The sequence below is a fragment of the Podospora pseudoanserina genome, chromosome 6 (assembly GCF_035222485.1).
Source record: "Podospora pseudoanserina strain CBS 124.78 chromosome 6, whole genome shotgun sequence".
In the NCBI taxonomy this organism is placed as follows: Eukaryota; Fungi; Ascomycota; class Sordariomycetes; order Sordariales; family Podosporaceae; genus Podospora; species Podospora pseudoanserina.
Window position 1 is genome coordinate 1,207,176 of NC_085925.1, and position 15,941 is coordinate 1,223,116.

Genomic DNA, 15,941 nt, shown 5'->3' on the forward strand with positions numbered 1-15,941 from the left:
AACACCAATGTACTCCTTGTCAGTGTGATGGACTGAGAGAGAACCTCGACGGCCAGCTTGGCTATCCCTTCGTTGCGGGCGGCCGTGAAGGGGTCAAGTCCCAGGTCCTCAATCCATTCGATCGAGAAGGTCTGGTCTAGTATAGGCTGCTCATGTTTTCATCTGTTTTGTAAAATCCCCGAGCCCTGCTAACGGCATACAGGAGGACCACTGTCATGTTGGAACACCCGGTTCCCGAATTTGGCTCTATTCTTCTCCCAGGAGCACATGGCTCCTCGAAACACTCGAAACGAGCAGCTCATCCTCAGCGGTGATCAGGAATGGCCACCGAGCGTCTTCCCGCGACCTCCTGGACATCAGATGGTACCTGTGCTTCCCCCACAAAATGGCCTCGACCTGGGGGTATCCCGTCACTGGGCGCCCTCCCACCCCCACTCAGGAGCTAGTGTAGAGAGCACCTAGTCCCTTGATATCCGAATGCCACCAACCAGTCTTCGGTGTTTCTCTTGGCAGCAAAACAGTCCCAGATGGCCTCGGTCATAGAGCTTTCCGTACCATGACGTTGCTGCAGGTGCCGAGTGTTCTCGACTACCCTCCCTCCTGTGCAGGGCACATCCCCGTCTCGGGGAATTTGTTGCTGCTGTGCCTGGGTTGCCTTGACTTTCTCGGTTCTTTGGTTCCGCCTCAACATCGTCAACACATCCCGGCACATCCTGGCCTGCCCTGCCTGTGGTGTTTTATCCATCCGCCCCCGTCCAGTGACACCTGTCGCCTGATACGCTTCGGATGAGTGCGTGCTCTCATCCCGAACATCACGGCGTCTCCCTGAAATCCTTGGCAAGCAACTCCTGCTCCCATCTTTGCCATCATCGTTGCCTCTGGTCCTTGGCACGTTCGAGCCACCATATAAGGTGACCTGATCACCCGTCCTGTCCTGACTTTTTGTTTCTTCATCCCATTCACAACTCCAGCTTTCCAAGGCCCGTTCGCCATCTTCTTTCTGTCATTCATTCTTCAGAGGTATGTCCGCCAAACAATCATCTAAACGAAACACTTGGTGTCGAGGCTAACCTGGTCAACAATAGCTGTGCTCGCTGTTCGCTTCATTCCTTCAATCTTTGAACATTTTTGAGCTGTGCTCTTAAACTTTATAATCCTTTAATCTCTTTGTTCGCAAGTCGTTCTCTTAACAACAAAAACATCAGTCAAAATGAAGTTCTTCACCGTCATCGTCTCTACCCTCGCCGCCATGGTTGCCGCTGCTCCTGCCACTGCTCCCGCCAGCACTGAGGTTGACAAGCGTGCCTTCGCTTTCGATATCAATGCCTTCAACGGCCTCAAGGGCTTCAACCAGGTCAACCTCAACTACCTCCTCAACATCAACTCTCTGCAGATTGGTCTCCTCGGCAACCTCGCCAACGTCAACAACTTCAACATCTTGCAATTCCAGGGTCTCTTTGCTCAGCAGAAGTTTGATCTTCAGGCTCTCCTTCAGCTCCAGCAGCTCCACACCTTCCTCCAGATCCACCAGCTCGGTGTTCTCAACGGCTTTGATCTCAAGGGCCTCCAGCTCCAGCAGCTCCAGCTCGGTCTCCTCAACAACGTTGGCCTGCTCGATCTCCAGCAGTTCATCTCCCCCAACGTCATTGGCCAGGTCACCACTATTGGCAACTCAGGTGAGTAACTTTTTTTTATCACATGCACAGACCTCGGCCCAATACATCGTCTTGTTTTGTCGGCAAACGTGTGTGTTCACACGAGACCCCAAGCCCCGGTTGCCTTCACCCCCAACCTGCCAGTGTCTGGTTCGTCTCCCGGTGTTGCCGCTCCGAGCCCCAGCGTTGCCCCTTCCGGTGGCGAGGGCCCGAATGTGGTCACTGCGGAAGAGCAAGATGCTCAGGAGGGCCGGAGCAACCTCGACTAGAGGGCTACTTAGGTGCCAAACGACGCCGACACACCCATCGCATCCGCCTCAGCAAATGCCCCCCTTTTTCGGACCCATTGGCTAATTCTGGATTTTTCTTGCACAAAAAGTCCGCCTCCCTGTCAAGGAGTAAACGGCGACCATGATGAAAAAGTAATGCAACACCATCTACCATCCACCTCCACCACCCCCATCAAAAACATGACGAGAAACACCACTACAACCCACGAACCGATTTCCTCCTCTCACCCACCGGGGGGGAGGGGGGGAAACGACAGCTTTACGACCCAGCGATAATGACGACAAAAACGTGGGAATGGAGATAGGCAAATCAGCAGCAGTGTGATGTCAGCGGAATTTCCTCTTTTTTTTTTTTTTTTCACTACGTGGAAAGTTGAGGGGGATTTTCCAACGACGAGAAACTAGTTGATAGAATCAATCTCTATTTCTTCACACTTTGTTTTTGTTTTTTGCCTATCTCCTGGTGGATTTCTTTTCTCGTCAGCTTAATACTTTTTCTCTCTCCTCTGTTTCTGGTGTGTTTGCGGTAGATTTAGCTTTTCTTTTTTCTTCTTTTTTTTGCTTGGATTCATGACACAGTACGATGATGGTATTTTATTTCTTTTGTTCTTTTGTATGACAGACGACGAAAAGAGAGGGGAGAGGGAGAGGGGGAGGTATATATGGGACAAACAGGGGTAGAATGTGATGAATGTAAATGCAATGGGGGGAAGGAAGATTGGTGGGGAAAGCTGGGATGGATACATAGTTGTTGAGTTGTTGGGGGAATATCAACCGGATTGGTTTTTCCTGGACGTGATGACTGTTTCATTTTGATTGTGATTGTGATTATTGGTTTTGATCATGTTCTTTTGGGCAGGTATTTTGGGGGTAGTGATGGATTTGACTTTTTTTTTTTTTTTTGGATGATAAAACGTGAACTGAAAGAGTGGGAACCGCATGATGAATGAACGGGACGTTGTGGAGCTGGATTTGAGCTGCTGTTTCTTGGGAAGGGGTGGTGAGGTTGTGACGGTTGGTGTTGGATCGACGGGTGGGGGTAAGGGGGTGATGAGAACGGGAATGGATGCCAAGAAGATGGAATGAACAAGTTTGTTGCTACCTTTCTGGGCTGTCACGTGAGGATGGGATGGTGGGTTAGGTATGAGTAGGAATGAATCGAGCTTGGTAAACGGATTGGTCATTTTTGAGAGGATGATACATGAGGCATGTGGTGGGTAGGGGTGATAGGTCTACCTAGGCAGGTAGGTACGTAACGATCATAACGCAGATGTAGGGTTTTTTTATGGAAAAAAAATGAGAAGAAAAATAAAGAAAATTGGTATGGGGTTTGTTTGGCAAATACTTGGAAATAACGGGACTGAGAGTAGGTACTTCGACTTGAGGATATATTATGATGATTATTTGTTGCTTTCTGTGTGAGGCTCTTGTGGTGGAGGGGTATAGTGGATGGGGATGTTTTACCAAGAATAAGAATCAGGTAAAGAAGGGACCAAAACTTGGGAACCAAATACAGTTTGGATGGGGAAAGTGCGAGGGGCGTGCCGGGGGGGGTTCGGACTATATGGCAGGTTGATGTCATGAAACTTGTGGTTGGATCAGGTAACGTACCTTATGCAGTATATGCAGCGCACGTGTGTGTGTGTGTCGCTCGGTGTTGGAGGAAGGAATATTATACCTGCGGGTGAGTTGGGTGTTCACCGCCCATTGATCTTTTGGATCTCCATAGGTAGGAATCCGAGGGTAGTTGGACAAGGAGAGTCCTTCGAGGTGTGGGTGAGTTTGGAGTCCGAGGAGGCTACACTTTTTCAAACTTTTCTTTTATTTGATTATGGCTATGGAAAATGATGATGTCAGAAATTTGGACTGTTTTGGAAAGCCTTCACTATAATACTGGAGAGAGAATTAGGACGGCTATGCCCCGGGAAAGTGTCTCATGGGCCTGCATTGCGGTTTTCTGATTGGAGTTGAAGATGTTCTGTGGGAGATTGTGGTCGGGCTGACTTCAACGGACGTTGATATATTTACAGTACGAGATATCTTCATTTTCCCGGACAAACGACATCGACATTACCGACCGTAAGCGGTTTATCTCGAAGTCTTGGTTTGTGTAGTTCCTTTTTGTCGTTCGGGGGTGCTTTCGTGTGTGAGTCAAGAAGAGATTAGAACATCGTGAGAAGTTGAGTCTCGGATTTTTCAAAAGTCTCGGTGCTGAACTGCGCAGCTGGACTTGAGGTGGTTGGGTTGATGTCTGTGGTGACGATGGAGGAATGATTCAGGGGTAAAAAAAGGGGTAGTATGCTCTCGGGTTAGGGTTCTTTCTCTCTGCACACAACTTTTGGACGTTCTTGTCTTTTGGACTTTGCCCTGCTAGTCTAACAGCGGATCTCATGGGCAAAGAAGGGTGTAAAAAAAGAGCCCCAAATGTCGATTTTGTGATCTTCACTGGCGAGAGGAATCCAGGAAAACCCTCCTTATTTCTTGTTCGTATCCTCACACACACAGCCTCGTCAGTGCCAAACTCCACACACAACCCTTCTGTGGATATTGTTTCTGAAACAAAACATTCGTAATCATTCGATCATCCAACTACTCCACGTATCCGTGCCTCGAGCACATTTTTTTCTCTTCTCTATCCCAACCTGATCCTCGGACACACGGAGGATGGAACGTGGCCTGTTGGTGATGAACACAGTTCATCTCACATCAGAAAATGCGGCCGCTCTTGCATGAGCTGAGCAGAAGTTGGTCAAGGTTTCACTGTTCTAGAATTTTTCTCGCAACAATAGCCAAACACTGCTTTCGGAGGGGTGCATACCAAGCTTTTGCCGAGACAGCATCGGATTGGGGACTGCTGCAGAGAAGAGAGTGGGAGTTGGTGGTGGGATGGATGGCTGAGCCAATACTTGCTCCAGTGGCGCGCTTCTGGCCGCGGGCGAAGCGGGGAGCGGAGCACGACTGCGGGAATATGTACATGGCGGCAACAATGGCAGTGGTGGTCACGGAAGGGGAGGCCGGCTTCGCGAATTTTTTTAATTTTTTTTTGTTTCTTTTGTTGCTTGTTCAGCCCTGCCGGGACATCACACCCACCCACACACACCCACACACCCACATACCCAATGTATGCAGGAGACCAGGTCTAGGCATGCGGCAGTCGTCCCATGGTACCACCAGAGGTTGAGGCTTAATCAACGCAGCTGCAGCAGCAATGTCAAGCCGTGATTGCGATGTGCTGGCTCGCTATTGATTTCCTGGGGAAGGCAACTCGCGTGTTCTGCAGGTGATTTTGCGAGCGAGGTCTGGATGTGAGTGCGAAGGTCGACTCTGCATGGAAGACTGCCGAATTGCCGAGCAGCAGATATTCCCAAAGTGACAGTGAATCTGCAGCTTTGTTTTTAGCCAAGAGCACCCTGCTTGCTGCTGAAGATGAGCGTTCGTATTCAGGAACGGGATTCGCTTGGCTAAAGCTTGTGAGGAAAAGCCATGATGATGTGCCGAAGGGACTGACGTGAGGAATGTGGTCATGAAGAATGGTCAGGCCACGGCCATGAGGATCCGAGTCTGTAACACCCTGGGGTAGCCTTGACACACTGGGTTGGGCCCGAAGCCAGACAAAAAGTTGAGAAAGAAATACGATGAATGTTTGCATATGAATGTTTTCCGTGTAGGCACATGTCACCAGGCGTGTGTAGTGGAAGGCATCCAATGGCATCATTGTGCTATCGGTATGCCAGCGCTAGGGAAGGGCTTGCAGGCATCCCCACCAAGTCTGCCCTAGCTGGACTTGGTGGCGCTGCGACCTAAGGCAGGCCAAACTCCGCAACTGTTTCCCCCCTGAAGACATCCACTGACCGCCTGTTGACACGAGGGCTCGCAGAGGGCATCCTCGTAGCTGTGGTAGTTTATGGTAGCGGCCGCAGTTGGCGTCAAGCAGAGGTTTTCGCTGTCATTTCCGGTGTTGCAGGTATGGGCTGCAGCATCAGAGCGCGAGCAGCCTAGACATTTCTGTTTCTGACGGATGTTTGTGCAAGCACTGAAAAAAGACCCGAATTCAGGCGGGCTCCCCTCCTCCCCGTTGGTGGCCTCGACCCTGGATTCGCACCATGCCCCGCTATGGATCAGCACTCAGCGCTCAGCGCCTCTCGCCGGATCTTGTTCATCCAGATTGCAGATTGCGTCGTCGTCGTCAGCAAGGAATTTACCCTCCAAGAAGAGCCAGGGTTCCAGATTCTCCAGGATTCTCCAGAGGAGAAAGCAGCATTTTATTCGAGCAGTTAAAGGGCTTTGTCAGGCCATCAGCCTTCCTTCTTTCCGACGCAGCTGCATATAAAGCGGAGCCATCGGACACATCGGCCCCAGCAATCGGTCGTGCAGCACTGCAGCAGGTCTTTGCGCCCGCCGACTCGACGCCAATCGACGGGTTCGACACCGCAAATCCATCTGATCAGGGCACCCCCCTTTTGGCGACCCCCGGTCCTGGCTCCAGCGACTTGGCACACATACAATATCACCCATAGCCTCCCCCCACCCTTTCTCTTCTCCAACATATATTCCCCATCCTCTCGGCCTTGTCCGTCTGTCCGACCTCCCAGCTCGTTCGTCTTGCACCCAAACGACTTCCTCGCAGAAAAACAACCCTTGTGTTTGGTTCCGTTGCGCTTCGGCCCGGCCCCCTTACGTGCTACTCGAAACCTCGTGTTCACAGCCACCACACAACCAAGCATCACGACGTACATATCGCATATAGGTCTCGCTTCGATATTTTTTACGACGATCCTGTCCAGGGGAAGAAGAAAAACGATCAAGCCACTTCTGGTTCTGAGGTCAGATATGAGCAGCTTGCCAGCCTGCTCTACTAAGCTGTTGTTGTTGTTGTTGCCCGTAGGAAGCACTGGCAACCGACACGTTCGATTTCTGGGACCGTGAATCACGCTTCGCAAAACAACACCTCCAGAACCACCATAACTACCATACAATATCCAAAGCAATGGCTACCTACTCCCCCGAATACTCGGATGACGAGTACGATTTCGACGAGGAGTACTTTGCGCAAACCTACAAGCCGCTCTCCAACCTCCCGACCCCTCCACCCTCGTCACGCGACTCCTTGATCGCTCACAGCCCGAGGTCTCTTTTTGAAGATGGAGGACTTGCTGATTCTGTCCTTTTCGGTATGTGGGCTTTCTCAGTGTTTGTTATTGTTTCGCAATTGGTTTCTAACGGCCCCGTTTCACAGGCCCCGCCGTCCACTTGGTAAACCTTGTGCCTCCAACGGCTTCTCTGGCTGTGCCGTCAGTCGCCCTTGTTCATGAGATTCTAGTCCGGGCTGATCTGCCAATGGACACCATCGGCCTTGCAGTTTGCATTTTGGATTCGCTCAGCTCCAAGTTTTCGCTCAATTGGAGGTTGCTCTGCCCGCTGGCACAGAGAGAGGCGCTCTCTGAGCTTCCCAAGCGGCACACGCTCCCGGTCAGTCCGGTGGGGATGGCCCAGCTACACATCGACTGTGTTGGTCCGGAGATTATCGTTCTGACCGCATTGATCATTGCCGTCAAGTTTCTGGAGGATTGCCAGGAGCCCACACAATACTACGCATCAGCATGGGGGAAGAACCAGTGGACTTGCGACCAAATCAATGTCACAGAAAGGTGCATCATGGAAAGCCTGGGCTACCGGATTCTCCCCTTGTGGGACCCCGTGTTGATTGGGAGTGTGGTTAAAGACATGGAGCGTGCTGGAAGGCAGGCGCTCTACCCTCCACAGCCCAGAAAAATCGACAAGCACCAGCGCTCCCAGAGCGAGGCCGTAACAGGCCTCGGTCTTCCCTTCACGCCGGCAGAAACGCCAGTGTTAGAGAACGGCCCCGCTGTTGTTGTCCCTTTGGTGGATGGAGGGAAAATGCACGTCACATTTGGCGGTGAAGGCGCGCCCGCACCAGACCTGCATCTGCCACGAGGAAAGCGAAAGACATTCCCCACGAGCGGGTGAAGGGCTAGGGAAACTTGGCTATGATTCATTGGGTCACTTTTTTGTTTTTGGGAGGGGGTGCCAACACATTGGTTTTTCTGTCAAGCATAGCACAGCGGGTTTTGCATAACACCTCCATCCAACAACACATCCAACAGCATTGCGAGAACGGCGGATATTGGACACAACAATGGGCCGGGCATATCACATTTACCAACCAACTTTTTACTGGCGCTTCGGATTACTCTTTTCGGCGTTTTTGATATTATTATTTTTTATTGTCAAGCGGTTCGGGCGCAGCAAAACTTCATTCTACGATACCACGACTGAACTGAAGAACTTTGTTTACGGGGGGGGGAGGGGTGGGGAGGGGGGAAAGAGGGCGTATCATCAATGACATTAGGGGGACTAAACAACTACATGTATCTGAACTTTTTGTAATGTTTTGAAAGGCTCACAAGCAAATACGGAGTGAGACAGGGACATGATGCAAGGAGAGAGGAGGAGGAGGAAATCAATGACAGGATGGCGTGCTTGGCGCAGGGGGTGAGGTGGTTTGAAGCGGGGTTACTTGGGGTTGTTTTCCTCAAAACAACACAGAACATAAACATTGGAATAATATTCATGAGAGGGTATTATTATTACACTATTGACTATTATAATCTACGGAACCTGCTTTTCTTTTCTGCGTGCATCATCGGCCCGAACCAGCCATCTAACTATACAATCGATAATGTCCTTTGTAAAGCTGGAAGCTGAACTCCATTCCAATGGGCATAAACTCCACAACAACAGGCCTTTCCCCAGCCCCCCTCCCCGGGATATTTGTTGGTGAGAAGGTTTGCAGAGTACACGCTTTTGACTTTATAGCGTTACGTCAATCGCATGACAACCGCTCGCACGAATAATTTATTTTTCGCCTCGCTCAGGGCAAAACGCGCGCGCGGTTGGCAAGGTTAGGCCTGGGGTGTGATCGACGGGGGATCAACAGGGGTGGGAACGGAAGCAGAGACGTGAGCCGAGACCTAGACCCTGGGGGACGTCATTGCTGATGCCAAAAAAAATAAGAATAGATTTGATCTGCGTTGGGAAGCACGTGACAGTTGTGGGAGGGGATGCGAGCGCGTCATGGGGTGGAAGGGTTTTTGAACCTAATAACTAATGGTCGAGGGCCGGGGCTGGGTTCGGAAGGGTTTAAAGGATGTTTCGAGGGTTTTGTGTGAAACCGAGGTTATCTTTGCAGATCTAACCACTGTCTCTTTGGGAGTTGAATATGACTTGGGTAGCAATGTTTCAGTTATCCAGACCATGAAGTGACCAGTGAGAGGGAAAATTCGAGAAATGAAGGGCTCGGGATGAGGGAGATGATGAAGTTGCTTCTCAGCTACTGGTATATATATATATATATATATATATTTAAATACAATCGATGTGGCATAGAGACGTGACAGCCCAATGGCTGAGACTATGTATTTCAAAATGAATATTAAACTGAATACTTACCCAGGACATTTCTGCACTTGCTCCCAGCTTAGCTGTGCCTAGCAATGTCTCAATTCTCACTTGGCAGTTATCTTTACCAGAGACTCAACACTTAAGAAGAATCTCCACTTCAAAAAAATCTCAAAAATCAGTAGTTTCAAAAAGTGGTAAACATAACATTAGGTACCAGCAATGTTTATTGTCTAATCGGAACGATGAGGGGACAAAATAGGCAGTCAGTAGGCATTGCGCCCTTCACAACAGGGAGAGTACACATCTTGCCTTATCATCACATAAAGCGGCTCATAAAACCTATCATGCTGGACGAAACAACATCAATTAACCACCTCTCTCCAGCTAGTTGCAGAGTACCGTAGCTTAAAACACAAATTAATCCTCCCACACCTACCTGAACCAATCCAACCAACCCAACCAACCAACCTGCCAGATGGAATCCCCGTCTCAAACGGCCCTCCCAATCTCCATTTCATACATCATACACCACACCTCCCCCCATGAGAAAGAAAATCTCAGAGATTACATGCAAACAAAAACAAACGCCGACCCAATGCTGCCAACCCCCCCCCATAAAGCCAAAAAAGCTCACACACAATGCTCGCAAAAGGAAACCACTCCCCGCCCAACCATCCTCCCAAACAGCAAATCTCCCTACCACCCAACCCTTTTCCCACAATTTGATATCACAACGACCCCGCCCCTCCGATCCCCTCCCCTACCCCCTTCCTCGCAAACCGCCCAAACCCACTCTCCGGACTCATCTTCCCCTGCAACTGCCCCCCATCATTATCATCATCATCATCATCCTCATACGTCTCATCATCTTCCACCTGTGGCGGTGGTGGCAGCCTCTTATCCCCCTCCCTCTGCTTCCCCTTATCACCAGGCATCTCATCCCCAATCCCCAACCCCGTCGCCGCAATCGCCGTAACCGCAGACCCAGACCCCGACTTGTTCGAAACCGGACTCCTCATCCAGCTCCCAGTCATCCCGGTGTTCTTCCGTATCTGTATCCTCCTCGCCTCCCCCACCCCCACAGTCTTACTCCGTCTCAATCCGAACCCCCCCCGTCCACCACCCATCATCATCCCCTCCCCCGCCCCTGGCGCAGAAGTCGACGACGGCTCCGACGACCCCGGCGGTCCCACCATCATCTTCAGCGGTTTCTTCTTCCTGAAATTAACCCCGGACCCTCCCACCGCTCCATCGTCAGAGTTATGCGCCGTGTTAGGAACGGAATTCCTCAACAAGCTCATCTCCCGTACCACATCCCCTAAACTTTCTTCTAGGGTTTTCATTTTTGCTAGCATGAGCCTGCTCATTCGATTGTTATCCCCTTGAGCGCTCTTGGATAGCATCGCCGTCGCCATGGCCATTTGTGTCGCGAAACTAGAGGGCACACCACTAAAGGTGCTCTCTTCGTCGTCTACTGTAACCGTGGCGTTGAGATCGGAGGAGCTCATCCGCCGGTGACGGTGGACATCTTGGGGATCTTGCTGGTGTTGGTGCTGTGTTGCTGGTCTTCGGGCAGGGATGTCAAGAGTCAGACCTGATCGGGTGGGAGCTGTTCGTGCCATGTCGCGGGGCGGGGCAATAGGGCGTGGCCGGGAGGAGGTCATGTAAAGAGAACGTCGAGGCGAGCGGTGGCCACCTCCTGAGATGGGTGTCATGATCGGGGTGTGTCGTCGGGATGGTAACTGTGGTGATCTGCCCATGGAAGCAGAGGAGGAACTATATGGCTGATGGTTCTCTGGGACGTAGAGGATTGTGTTAGTTGACAGTGTCCGGGTGTGCAGAGCGTTACGCCTTGACTGGCCGATACGAGGAGAGTCAGTTGACGGGAGCTCATCGTTGATGAAGCGGCTGGCAACAGGGGTTGTGAAATAATCTTCCTCCATTGCCTCGAGGTCGTGTCCATGACCGTCATCAATGGTGTTGGTCACATTATCCTCCTCTTCCTCATCATTCGTGACAAGCTCGTCATCTCCATCCGCATCGGTGTTCTCCTTCATCTCATGAGCATAATCTCTCCGGTGGACGCCATCGTGGTAATACTCGGGTGCCATGGGGTACGGGGCGTCAGAAACGAAATCTGCTGGATCGCTGGCCGCAGAACGAAGATCGGAATACTGCCGTGGGAACCTGGATGGACGTTCTCGATTCATACTCAGCCGTCGCCGCCAATCACCGGTCATCCTGCTGTCAATCGTCGAATAATTCTGCGGCGAGCGGAAGCCTCCGTCATTTTGGTCCATCCATGTGCGAATCGCATTCTGCGTCTTCCGTCGCTCATTCCTCCTTTGAGTCCTTAGCGTAGCTGTATCGGGAGCACGTCGAAATACTTCTTCCAATGCTCTGTCCTTCTGATAGCCGAGCACTGATTCCTCTCGCACTCGGACACTGGGGCTGAAGAATGCTGACCTGGTAGATGGATCGCCCAAAGAAAGCCCATGTGGGCGTCCACGACCGGGATTGTCGACGAGATCGGTAGCTTCGTAGATGTACGGCGCAAGGAAGTACTTCTCGTAGAAGAAAATGCAAAACAGCAGAGGGAAATGGGTGGCTTTGATCACCGCGCGGTTGAGCCACACGAACCGCTTGAGGGACATAAAATACCTGAGTGGCATCAACCCCCATGCAAAGATATTGGTGGGCGCAATATAAGAGAAGAGCGTATCGTTCTTCACCATGGAAATTGTGTTGATGGCGAAGAGAAACTGGTGCTCTTCGTTTGCGTTGGATGCAATTGACATGAAGGAGTTGGTCAGAACAGTGATGAGAATCGTCCTATCGAAAGTAAGTATCAGTTTTCCAGTTACCAGAGAGCGCCCACGTACACGATGACGAAGTGACAAATGATGAGGAACAAAGCCATCAAGGCCTTGCCCATCCAAGTGTACGAGTCCCACCTGCCGATTCGTTAGCCGTGTGGTCCGGAAATGTCGCTAAGGGATGTGTTTGTACTTACACTTCCCACGCGGCTGGTGTAAAGCCCATGAGGATCTGAAAGATCTTGTAGGCAAGCACATAAGGATCGTTGGTGTTCTTGGAAAGGGTAAAGAAGACAAAAAAGCCGCTACAGCACACCAATATGAGCACAAAAACAGCCGCCAAGTCGACTGCCATCAGCCGAAAGGCTATCAGGAGCTGCGAGAAATATTGGTAATGATCGAGAATGCTGAATATCCTCGGCAAGAGCAAGACCGCATTAGCAGCGAGGACATCGTAGGCATTTTCGTTCCATTTATGGGGTTCGAGAAGAAACACGCTGTAAATGCGCATGCAGTAGTAGACGATCAAAAGCAACAGGATACCCAGATCGAATATGTTCCAGAAGCTCATGATGTAGAGAGACAGGCCCTGCTCATTGAAGCCGACGATTTCGTCAAGCATAAAGCCAGCACTCCAAAACCAAAAAATCAACTCCAGGGAGGTGATTTTGCTCGATCTTCGGCTCAGAACGGCCAAGAAGAGCGCGATCAAGATGGCAAGGGAGCACGTGGAGAGTATTTGACGATATCGTGGGACCCGTAGCCGTGATAGTTTGAAAAGTGAAGCCGTTCGAGGATCATACAGGGTTACAAATCGCCGACCGGAAACGTGAGCAAGAGCCCGTCCCTGGTCCTCCTTCGCTTGCTGCTGCTGACTCAACAGCGGTGTCCTCACCGTACTCTGGCGCCGAGACTGATTGCTACCAACAGCACTCGACGAAGAGCCTTGACGGCGAAGCTGGTCCTCGGTGGAGTGAAAGCTGATGGCACCGTTCCAGATAGCCTCCAACTGCATCACTACCAGAGGATGAGAGAGGAAGTGCTTGGCTGAAGCTCGGATGGCAACCTCAAGGGTTGAAGTCCGCATAGTGGCCGGGCTAGACCTGGCGTGCTGGGGAAGTGGTCCTTGGGACCCCGGGATACCCTGGAGAGGATAGAAGTCGTAGGAGAGTGCGTCGATGAGCTCCCGCGTCGTGTACTCTTTCAATATTTTGAGTGCCAACAGCTCACACACTTTTGCTCTGGTGCTGCTTGTTCCGGCATTTCCTGGGTACAACTGCCCTTCCTTCCCGAATTGCAAGCAATTGGCCATCAGGGCGTAGAGAGTGCCCCGAGAAAAGTGCTGCGTCCGTATTTGTTGCTGCATTGGCCTGATGAGAAACTGCGAAACCTGCGGTGATCTCAGTTGATCCCATGTTAATGTTGTTTCGGTTCTAGCTTGTACAATGATGCGGATGGCATGGGTCATGCTGTATATAGGGAGTGAATCTAGGACAATCATTAATCGCTGCCTCCTTATGGTCATTGAGGCCGCATATACATACCCAGATGACCTGCAGAAAACAGGGGTAAGCCGATGGAGTGACTGCGCCCATCCTCGTCTTCTTCGGTCTGAACACCAGCAGCCTGGTAACGGGACGGCTGCCCGTTATCATGGTGAGACTCATTTTCTTCGTCGTCGTCATCATCGTCGGCCTCGGTGAAGTCGGCAGCGGCGTGACGATGCTGGCGATACTCGCCTAGCGAAGCGACCGAGGCGCGATGCATTCGATTGGTAGGCGCAAAACGTTGTTCTACGTCTGGACGGTGGCCCTCATCCTGTGGATTCTCGCCCCTGCCAAAGGGCCGCAGCAGAGCGGACAACATTCTCCAATCCGGGCTCGAAGTGCCCTGCTCGTTATTCGTAGCGCCCAAGCGCCATGGAAGTCGAAGGGTCGCGATATGTCGTCAAGGGATCGGTAAACTGGTGAAAGAGCGTCGAGGCTGCTGGAGGCAGATGTCGCACGCAGTTCAGTTCAGATCAGATGGATGCTCTAACAGAACATCTTGGCGCCGTCTCTAGACTGTCGCAAAAGACAAGACGAAAAGAGGGACACACGCGTGGACCGCGACTTGGGGTGGCCAAAAGTACAGATGAAAAGCCCCTGGGAGGAAGCCACAGCTGGGAATTGGGTGATACCGTGAAGCGACCCCCAGATTCTGGACTGATAAGGTCGTGTCAGAACTTGGGCACGCGGCGGGCACTGGCCTGATCCCTGCTCCTCAGATCTCCACAAAACCCGTCCGAGACTTGACGACGACTCCAGCTTCCAGCTCTGTCCTTCTTTTAATCAACAGAGAAGAAAAGAAGGGATGTCCTGTCCTCGTGCTCTTTTCTCCTATTTTCAAGGTTGCACCACCCGACCCGACTCGCTTCCCACCATCTGGATGTCTTTGGCGAATGGGCAAGCTCGGAGCACGCTGCAGAAGCGACCCCCGTTCCAGTTTCAACAACCACAACGAATCGCGGGGTCGAAAGTGGATTTCGCCGAGGCCAACATGAGGAGCTGCCTCGAAGCGGTCTGAGGGGCCGCCTCTCATCTTCAGCACTCCCACGGGCACCCACCTAGCGTCGTCGCCGGCCGAAGCTGAAGTTCGCCATCATCAACACATACACACCTCTTCTCCTTTCTTCTGACATTCCTGTCTCTATCTTATCATCGTGCATCAGAGAATGTCGCCATCGCCAGATCTGGACCCAGATGTTGGCCTCATGACCGCATCGTGACCAGCTCAGGGTCCTTGATGGAGGGGTAAGGTTACAGCGGGGCTCCTGCAAAACACCTGCACGCTGCGACCATGGGTGTTGGATCTTGTCCCGCGCGTCCACCGGCATGCTTTCTGACAAAGGCCACACAACCATCGGAAAGAAGTCGAAATAGCCAGGTCTGATAGCCAGCGTCTGACTCGCCTACCAGCCGCCGACGGTGGGGACTGGAGCCGATGCCGCAAGAACAAATGGGTCCGGCAGCGGCTTCTCTTCAGACATCTCCAAGGACAACAGGCTCACAAAGGTTCATCATCACTCTCATCAATAATATGACATTGTTCGGCAAGCTACGTCCCTCCGAAGCAGGCAGGCCGCGCCAGGGCTTGACGAACCCTGCATATCCGGATACAGACAGCTACCTCAGCTTGCTTATAAGGATGCCATCTGCTGTGCGAGTATCGGCAGCATGGCTCTAAGGCAGATATCCTTCCACGGTGTGGCTGACTACAGAGTAATAGAGAATGTCGCAGCTCGGAACCGCTTTTCATAGCCTGCCGGTACGGAGTCCGTCTTTTGCATGCCCCACTCGGCGTCGGTTACCCCACACTATCGGCTCCGGGCACCTCTTGCAGCCCCACTACCAGCCGAACTCCAAAAAAGTTGTAAGTGGAGCTCTACAGCACAACTGAAGAATTCTTAAGCCCTCACTTGGACTTCTCTTCTACAACACAAACGCAGATGGTCTGCTGGCGTAATTGGAAGCGCGTCTGACTACGAATCAGGAGGTTCCAGGTTCGAGCCCTGGGTGGATCGAATGGCAAAAGTTAAACATAACCTTTTTTCCGTTATCTATTTGTACTCGCATCAGGGTGGTCGAGTTGTATCTAGTTCGAATCGAAATCACTTCTATTTTTTCACAAGCCTCTTTTCAAACAAAGCTGAGATGGGAAGACAACATGGAAATCTCCAAAAACACATGGCTCTCTCGGTAGAGTGTGAGTCGAGATCT

At 51.5% G+C, this 15,941-nt stretch overlaps 3 protein-coding genes and 1 non-coding gene across 4 annotated transcripts; 3 read left to right on the top strand and 1 right to left on the bottom strand.

Moving 5' to 3' along the window:
- Positions 1 to 1,210: 1,210 nt before the first annotated feature.
- On the top strand, positions 1,211 to 2,914 carry QC764_606060 (uncharacterized protein; the record flags this gene model as incomplete). Its single annotated transcript, XM_062949111.1, is given in 3 exon segments — positions 1,211 to 1,676; positions 2,035 to 2,551; positions 2,560 to 2,914. Coding segments are annotated over 2 exon segments (489 nt in total). The 3' UTR covers positions 2,058 to 2,551; positions 2,560 to 2,914.
- Positions 2,915 to 5,801: 2,887 nt separating this feature from the next.
- On the top strand, positions 5,802 to 8,272 carry QC764_606070 (uncharacterized protein). Its single transcript, XM_062949112.1, has 2 exons — positions 5,802 to 7,116; positions 7,182 to 8,272. The coding sequence occupies exons 1-2, from the start codon at positions 6,933 to 6,935 to the stop codon at positions 7,931 to 7,933; spliced, it is 936 nt and encodes a 311-aa protein (XP_062797348.1). The 5' UTR covers positions 5,802 to 6,932; the 3' UTR covers positions 7,934 to 8,272.
- Positions 8,273 to 10,095: 1,823 nt separating this feature from the next.
- QC764_606080 (uncharacterized protein) lies at positions 10,096 to 14,797 on the bottom strand (the record flags this gene model as incomplete). Its single annotated transcript, XM_062949113.1, has 4 exons — positions 13,728 to 14,797; positions 12,381 to 13,671; positions 12,250 to 12,321; positions 10,096 to 12,199 (listed from the first exon to the last, which is right to left on the bottom strand). Exons 1-4 carry the CDS (start codon positions 14,047 to 14,049, stop codon positions 10,096 to 10,098), a joined length of 3,789 nt encoding a protein of 1,262 aa, XP_062797349.1. The 5' UTR covers positions 14,050 to 14,797.
- Positions 14,798 to 15,672: 875 nt separating this feature from the next.
- QC764_0091300 lies at positions 15,673 to 15,745 on the top strand. Its single transcript has one exon. It is a non-coding gene; the product is annotated as a tRNA-Arg (tRNA).
- Positions 15,746 to 15,941: the final 196 nt, after the last annotated feature.

Bases quoted from the DNA above. Each gene is read 5' to 3' on its own strand.
- QC764_606070 (XM_062949112.1), top strand. From the start codon at position 6,933: ATGGCTACCTACTCCCCCGAATACTCGGATGACGAGTACGATTTCGAC. The intron at 7,117-7,181 runs GTATGTGGGCTT...CCCGTTTCACAG, and splicing joins TGCTGATTCTGTCCTTTTCG to GCCCCGCCGTCCACTTGGTA.